General features: G+C 40.2%; 1 protein-coding gene across 1 annotated transcript; it reads right to left on the bottom strand.

Annotated features, from left to right (window-relative positions):
• Nucleotides 1-282: 282 nt before the first annotated feature.
• On the bottom strand, nucleotides 283-5974 carry LOC129518983 (putative ankyrin repeat domain-containing protein 26-like protein; the record flags this gene model as incomplete). Its single annotated transcript, XM_055339550.1, has 3 exons — nucleotides 5748-5974; nucleotides 615-729; nucleotides 283-457 (listed from the first exon to the last, which is right to left on the bottom strand). Coding segments are annotated over exons 1-3 (517 nt in total), but the record flags the coding sequence as incomplete, so codon positions are not given.
• Between the last annotated feature and the right edge of the window lie 2916 nt (nucleotides 5975-8890).

Raw genomic sequence — 8890 nt, 5'->3', positions numbered from 1 at the left:
CTTTCTGGGGTGGAAGGATGGCTAGCAGACAAAATGTTGCCTTTCTATATGCATTACTTTTCTCTTTCCCACCCCCTGCCTTGGTTTGCAGTTGTTTCCAGGATGACAGGACCTACTGTATAAAATTCAGTGCCGATGTCTTCATATAAATATATTACCTATGTACATATATATGCAACAAAAAAATAAAACCTTTGCAGCTATTTATTTATTTATTTATTTACTTACTTATTTATTTATTTATAATGTCAAATACGTTGTAAAAAAAAAGTTGATCTGTACCGTGTTTTTGGTCTCTATATTTGCGTTTCTGTAAAAGCAGCTTCTCTGCTATTGAGACAATCTCTTCACGGGCCGCATAATGGAGAGCAGTGTTGCCCTTGTTGTCTTTCAGATTCGGATCAGCACCGTGTTTCAGGAGAAGATCTACACATGCCTCTTCTTGGCATTGTACAGCCTGTGAGCATTACACCAAGAAACAGAATGTAAATTCTGGGAACTTAAAGGAAACATGCCACAAGTTTCACCAATGAGTTATGTTTAAATGCAACAAATGTTCATTGCAAGGACTTCAATCCAATCCACCTCAGGCAGACATAGCTGTGACCACCCACCTTCATTAGAGCTGTCGTGTCTTCACCATCACGGAGGTTTAGCTCGCATTTCCGATCTACCAGGAGCTTCACCATATCTTCACGGCCATTGGCACAGGCCAAGTGCAGAGCACTCCTGTGAGCGTGAAAGGACTTGTCAGGAAATTACAGTGTACCTTTTCAAAAATTGCAAATTAATTCATAGAATTGTAAATGTTAAATACTCTGTTATTCTCAAGACCCCAAAACAAACAATTAGTTTACTTTGGAAGAAAGTACAATACTTATTAGTGATTATTCACCACTCTATTAAAAGAGCAGCCTATCTGTTTAGGAAGAGCATGACCTCAGGAGGCAGCTCAACCTGGGTTTGATTCCTACTTAACTCTGTCGCTTCACTGTGACCACTTAGCCTTATCGCAATTTCCTCATCCACAAAATGGGCACAAAAATAGTTATCTCAGGTCGCCTGTCTGGCTCACTCTGAAGAGCATGTCACTCGATCTCGGGAGCCAGGGGTTCGAGACCCCTGTTGGTTATAGAGGTTACGAAACAATAATAAATAAAATAAAAGGTAGTTATCTCACAAGACCTCTTGTCATGATCCTTAAATGAGGATCCATGCAAAGTGTTTAGAATACTAGTTCCTAGCACACATATTATTATAGCTATTACTACAACTTACAAAGACCCACTACAATGAGGTAAAATGATCCAATTATGCCTACTTTGCGGCTACGTTTAAGGATGAGCAAGAATACTCTATTTCAATGATTCCAAGATGCTCATTTTGTCACCTTTTAATACCTCTGACATTGGAATCCAATTTCTAATTCAAAATGTCTTAAAACTATAACTGGCATGATTTTTAAATATTTCTTCTTGGTACATAAATAGTGGGGCATCATACAATCTACGGTGTGCCTTAAGTGAAATAATGACATATACAACAATATACAACAGGTCTGTTGCACTTCTAGTCCTATGCTTGGAATTACACTGTTCAAGAACTAAAATAATTTTCAGTAGTTGAAAGCACATTACGGGTAAAAGAGACTAAAATAACAAAAGAATAATTGTAAGTAATTCTTAGTTTGGTTTTCAAGGAAGTTTGAGCCAAAGGAAACTCGGATTTCAAATAAACGGGCACAGCTCATTTTACTTTTTTGGGGGGGGGGATGTGGGGAAGCTCATTTTATTAAGCATTTCAATTAATAGAAAAATGTTTAGAATCATAGAAATCAAGTTATTTCCAATTACCAATATTAGTATTTAATATTATTGAAATGTCAAAAGGGCAGGTAAAGGTAATCTTTTACAATTTCTGATCTTCAGAAATGTTTTCCTTTGACAGGAAGTTCCAAGGAAAAGCTTCAGGTGAGATTAAGTCCTAATACTTCCATTTAAAATTTCTCACCTTAGGGGCACCCGGGTGGCTCAGGTGATTGAGTGTCCAACTTTTGGTTTTGGCTCAGGATGATCTCAAGGTCGTAAGACGGAGCCCCACATTAGGCTCCATGCTCAGGGTGGAGTTTGCTTGGGTTCCTCTCTCCCCCTTGTCCCTCCCCTCTCCCATGACCCTCTCTCTCCCTTTAAAATAAATACATCTTTTAACTTTTACAAAATAAAATAAAATCTCTCATCTTAGGAGTGCCTGGCTGGCTCAGTCAGTAGAGCATGTGTCCTTAAACGTCAAGCCCCACGTTGGGTGGAGAGATTACACTTAACAATGAAAGCTTTAAAACCTAAATACATAAAATTTCTCATCTTGCTCATACTGGGCAACATGAAGTCTTTTTAAGATTGAAAAGATCCTGAGTAGACTATGTCTGCTACATAACCCGTGTTCAGGTTCTGTTTGAGAAATAAATGGACTGAAGAATAAATACATTTGGAGAGTTCAATAGTTTTTAAAGATTTATCTATTTCTTTGAGAAAGAGAGAATACATGAGTGCGGTGAAGGGCAGAGGGAGAGGGAGACAATCTCAAGCAGCCTCCCCATTGAACATTGAGCCCGACGGGGGGGGGGGGGGCTCAACCCCACAATCCTAAGATCATGACCAGAGCCAAAATCAAGAGTCTGATGCTCAACAAACAGCCACCAAAGCACCAGGAAAGTTCAATATTTTTAAAGAAAAGTTTTGTAAAGTAAACTAATACTTTTGAAATAGCAATAAAAACTTATATTTGCTACTTTTTTCAGAAGAGGGAAACAACAAAAGTTCTGTAAGCTATCACAGTATCATTTGTATTTTTTATTTTCATGAGGATTTAACTAAAATAAAATTTTATTGTTAATCATTTACTTATTGCCTGTTATAAAGCTGCACATAACAAAATCATACATATATATTTAATGTATGCATAATAAAATCTACATACAGATAAAAATATTCCCCTTAGTTCTGAAGAGGCTAAAGGTTGTCAGAAAATACCAATCCTCACGCCCATCAATTTTTTTTTTTTAAATAGAAAGAGGGGCACCTGGGTAACTCAGTCAGTTCAGTTAGGCATCTGCCTTTGGCTCAAGTCATGAACCTCGGGGGTCCTGGGATCGAGTCCTACATCATCAGGCTCCCTGCTCCACGGGGTTTCTGCTTGTCCCCCCGCCCCTCCCTGCTGCTTATGTGCCTGATTTCTCCCTCTCAAATGAATCAATGAAACCTCTTAAAAGTAAATAAATAGAAATTCTTTTTGCCTACACAAGATTCATATTCTTGCTGTTCTCCTGGATTACTTCATTGATAATAAACCTTTGTTGGAATTTTTGTATACCTTTTCCTGTAGAAATCAGACTTTTTTTAAGAAACAAGAAAAATTCACTTACAATCCAAATGTTTCAAGATAACTAATTTTATATTTTTCACATCTTTTTGGCTAACACAAAACCATTGTCTGCTTATGTGTTTGTATCATCAAACCATTTTTCCCCCTCATTTAATGATCCACTAAAGTACAGCTTTGCATGTTAATGTGTATCAATTATCTTTGCCACATTGAGTGGTCACATAGTAGTCCAGCCTATGGATACACTGCCACTTATTTATAAAGGCCATTAAATGAGTTCTTAATACACTGCTATTGTAAATAGTGCTGAGAAAAGCATATTGTATATTGTTTATCTTTAATTATTTACTAAAGATATTTTAAATCAATAAAATTCATGGGTAAAAGGAATACATATTTTTCAATTGGGACTTAACCACCGAACTATCTGAAAAGTCAAAAACAACTTTAACCAGGAGTATGAGTACCATCATTCCTTATCTTCACAAAGCCTGCAGATGGAAAATGGGATTTTACTCCTTTTTTATTTTAGATTTTTTTTTTTTTTTGACACAGAGAGAGCACCAGCAGAGGGGAGGGGCCAAAGGAAAAGCAGATTCCCCACCTAGCAGGGAGCCTCACCAGGGGCTGAATCCCAGGACCCAGAGATCATGACCCTGAGAGGAAGTCAGAAGCAGCCAACTGGGCCACCCAGAGGCCCCCCCTATTTCATTCCTTTAATACCTTCCCTGTAAAACAAAGACATTTTTTTTTATCTGATACACATATGTTGTAAATATTTTGCAAGGACATTTTCTTTTATTTTATTAATATTATTTTCTGATATACAGTGAGTTTTAATTTTTTATGTGGCTGAATCAACCTCCAGAACTCTTGCTTTTATTTTATTTTATTTTTTAAGATTTTCCTTATTTGTGAGAGACACAGGGGGAGAGAGGGAGGCAGAGCACAGGCAGAGGGAGAAGCAGGTTCCATGTAGGGAGCCCGACGTGGGACTCGATCCTAGGTCTCCAGAATCAGGACCTGGGCTGAAGGCAGCGCTATACCGCTGAGCCACCTGGGCTGCCCGAACTCTTGCTTTTAAAGTCATTCTTAAGAATGGTCTTTGTCAACATAAAAAATGGGCATAGAAGCGTTCATGTTTTCTTCTCTTGTACTGTATTTTGCATATTTAACATTTTTAATCTGTATTCCATCTGGAACTTATTTTTATGAGATAAAATTCTAGCTAGTTTTCTCCAAAGGGCAGATATGTCATCAACATGATGAATGATTCACCTTTTCCTACTAATATGAAATGTCACCAGCATCAAGTTATAAAGTCTTAACATATACTTAGGTGTTTGGCATTTTCTTATCTGTTCCATTCATTTATCCGTCTTTTCAGCTGTTAGTCAACGAATACTTTGAGGAAATTTAAGGTACGTTTTAATAACTGGAAGGTATTCTATAAATTTTTTTTCAAGTTTTCATTTTAGTTCCAGTTTGTTAACATACAGCGTTGTATTAAGTTCAGGTGTACAATATAGTGAGTGATTGCAAAACTTTTCTTAATTTTATCACAATGAAAAGAACAGAGACCGCACGTATAAGCTCAAAATTTCTAAAACCATAACGTTTCTATTGCGTCATGGAATACTGATAAACACGGGAAGAGTACACATTTTCAGAAAAATGAGACTTCCTATTCACAGACAGAACCATCTTCCCAATTCCAAATCTCCTCCCAAGGTCCCTCAGTAAATAACATAGGTACAAACTGTACACAGATATAAGTCAGATACTGCCCTGTATCCAAAGTAATTCTGGGAATTACTTCTCTCAGCATGCACTCTTTAATAACATTGGTATAAGATGTCCATTAAAAACAAAATACTATATACACTGAATTTCATTTCTTTTTTTAAGATTTTAGTTATTCATGAGACACTGACAGAGAGGCAGAGACATAGGCAGAGGGAGACGCAGGCTCCGTGCTAGGAACCTGACTGGGGTTCCCAGGACCCAGGATCACAACCTGAACCAAAGGCAGATGCTCACCCACTCAGCACCCAGGCGTCCCCTTAATTTCCTTTCTACTGTTGAAAACCCGTTAAATCACGTCAAAACTGTCTGTAAAGTGCTCCCTACGGAGAATTCTGAACGGGTCCAAAGGCAGCTGAAGACGTTTTGCTGCTCAGTGGGCCAGAGTAGACCCCAGGTAAGGTTCCACGACCTAGGTACGTGCTGCGGGGCCACCAGAAGAAAGCCGGCCAAGCGCCCTGGGTGGTGACCCAGGGCTCAGCTCTCCAGACTCAGGCCAGCAAGGTGAGCGCCTCACCCCGTCCACCCTGCCTCCTCCCCGCCAGCTGCAAAGTCCCTATCACCTGTTCATCTGGTCTCCCAGCAACAGAATCCGCTGCACTTTCGCTGCCTTGCCCCCGCTGGCAGCTTTGTGGATCTTTCTGAGACCTCTGTCTGGGATGTGGTACCCGGGGCCCGGGTTGGCGAGTTTGGTACCATTCAGACGCTGCGAGCCGGCCCTCCGCCGCCTCATCTTGAAGCCCAAGGGCAGCTCGCCCCTCTTGCCCCTGAAGCTAAACATTGTCTTCATCGCAAAGCTTTCAGGCTTCACAGACACAGGTTTTCGCCGCCTCTAGAGCTCAACACTTAGTGCTGGAGATAAGCCAAGCCGGCCTCGCAGCAAGGTCCCAGCAACTGAGCACCGGGGTCCAAGATCTCTCTCTGCAGAACAAATGTACCACAGCAAGGCAGCTAAACACAAATGCACCCGCACACCTCAGAAACTGGCGCCACTCGCCTGCTCACAAGGAGCCCATGGCCAAGAGTGCCCAAAGCGCATGTGCCAGGAGGCCCAAGCCTCTCAAATCTCCGCGACCCCTTGAGCTGGGCTGGCTTCCCCTCAAACGTTGCCGGGATGGCTGAGCATTATGGGACATTTGCAAAAGACTCTGGGGTGTGGAAAAGTAGTCTTCCGGGCCCCTGAGTGGCTCAGTGGTTGAGCCTATGCTTTCAGCTCAAGTCCTGATCCTGGATTTTGGGATCAAGTCCCGCACAAGACTCCCCCGCAGGGAGACTGCTTCTCCCTCTCCCTGAGTTTCTCATGAATAAATAAATGAAATCTTAAGAAAAAAAAAAAAAAGCGTAGTATTTATATACGACTAGGGCTAGAGTGCATGAAAGCACGTTCCCCCAGAATACTTCCCTAACGAATGCTCTCCCTCAGTTTATTCCTCTTCCACATCCCTCGGGACCCCTGTCAGTCTCCATGGAATGGAGCGGATGCAGCCAACAGAAAACTGTTCTCATGGTCAGACTTGGCAATGTGTATCATCAAGTGCAAGCTCACAAGGGGAGAACAATTCATATTCCCTAGATGAAATGAAAACCCGTTTCTGCATGCCTCATAATCCTCCCATTTGGCCCAGCCTTACGTTTACATTTTCTTTATTTTTATTTTTTGCTGTTATTCCCCAACTGAATCTTTAATCAATCCAAGATTTAGTTTGCAGTGTGGTGCAACATTTAAGTTTTTGTTTTTTTGGTTTTTTTGTTTTTTTTTTTTTTTTTCTGAGAGAGAGGGAGGGACAGGAGCTAAAATCAACAGACACAAAAAATAAAAATAAACAGAGGCTTAACCAACTGAGCCACCAGGCGCCCGTGCCCCAACACTTAAGAACTGTTTAAAAGAATATCTATTTGCTTCTTCTAAATAACCCATCTTTTCTCACCTAGCTTAAAATGCCACTTTATCATAAATTCTGTTATGTTTTTCTTTTTCTGGGTTTTACACTGGAGTCAATTGACCAGTCGCCTTGTATCAATCAGTACTCTAGTATTTTAACTGCTTTATACATATGCTTTAGTATCCAATGCAGGTCCATAGTTGCCCTTCTTAATCTTCTCTTTCAGTATTTTCTTGGCAATATTTACCTCTATGTTACTGGAGATGTATTTTTAATCACTATGCCAAATTTAAAGAATTCATGGAGAGAATTTGTAATTAGGTTAAGAGAATTAATGTTAACAGAATCAATCTCCCTGAAATCAGTGTATTTAGATGCACGTTATGTCTTTGCGCTTAAGTCTTATTTGACATCCCTCCTTAGTTTCCAGGAGGTTTTTTTTCCCTTATGTAAATCCTGCATACACTTCGTGATGTATTTATATCCTGGCTTTTTCTTTTTTCTAATGAAATGATAGATTTTCCCATTATAACTTCTAAGTGGTCACTCTTTTGATATCTGTGTATTTATTTGGTAATGAGAGTAAAGCACATTTTAAACTACATGCTTGTTAACAAAAGTTGGCAGTTTCTCGAAGATACTCAGGGAAGGCACGAATTGGATGGGAAAGATTTCACCAGAAAGATCTACATCAAAGAATGGTATGATGTGGTTGAAAAAAAAAAATCAAGTAAAATACAAACAGGATAGGCTGTTCATATTTATGTGTATGTGATACACACACACACACACACACACACACAGAGGCTGTATATGAATGTCTACAGAAACTCCTTTTAATGTGGTGGTAATTGATACATTAATTAATTACAACCGGACTACACGCGATATTGTGGGTGAGGCAGATAGAAAAAAGCAGGAGCAAACCCATGACAACAGCTAATACAAAACTAGCTACCCCCAAACTCACCAGATTCCTATTACATTTGTTAATGATTTTAAGGATTAACCAAAGTAGGAGCCGCCCCTGACTGGCTTAGTTGATAGAATATGCAACTCTTGGTCTTGGGGTTGTGAGTTTAAGCCTCCTGTGGGGACTATAGCCTGCTTAGAAAAGGGAGGGGGTGGGGGCTTAGTCAGGCATCTGCCTTCAGCTCAGATCAGGATCTGAGGGTCCTGGGATCAAGCCCCGTATCAGGCTACCTGGTCGATGGGGAACCCGCCTCTCCCTCTCCCTTTGTTGCTCCTTATCCTTGTTTGTTCTCTCTCTGTCAAATAGATCAATAAAATCTTAAAAAAAAAAAAAAAGAAAGAAAGAAAGAAATTGACCAACAAAATCTAACAGAAGCCACTGTTGGCACAAGATGCACCAGCAAAACTGGGAAGTTTGGTGTGTTTTTACAGCAAGACAAACGCATAGATATAAGTGTAGGCACTTATTTCAGAGGCCATTTAATGCCATTTTGTGTGTGTAGGTTGCATGATCTGACAAGTAGTAGTTTGGAATGAGCAACCTAGAAACTAAGGGGGTCTGCATCTTCAGAAACTGCTGCTGGAATGAGCTACAGAACTCTGGAGACCACTAGGTGGCTTCTGAGAGGGTGGCTAGTTCCAGGGCAAATCATGTTCACTGGTGGAAGAGCAATGAACAAAAACAAAGGAACAACAACAAGAAACCATTTCTTGGCCCCATTCAGCTTAGCTAGACCAAATGGTATTGGTGCGTGTGAATGATTGCAACTATGAGCATCAAGCATTTGTCTCTTACAGGTGCCAGCTAGAAAATTATCTTTTGTCCCCTTAGAATTCCCCAGGGTGACTTA

The sequence above is a fragment of the Nyctereutes procyonoides genome, unplaced genomic scaffold (assembly GCF_905146905.1).
Source record: "Nyctereutes procyonoides isolate TBG_1078 unplaced genomic scaffold, NYPRO_anot_genome, whole genome shotgun sequence".
In the NCBI taxonomy this organism is placed as follows: Eukaryota; Metazoa; Chordata; class Mammalia; order Carnivora; family Canidae; genus Nyctereutes; species Nyctereutes procyonoides.
The sequence above is the reverse complement of the archived record's forward strand: the minus strand, read 5'-3'. Positions and strand labels throughout refer to the sequence as shown.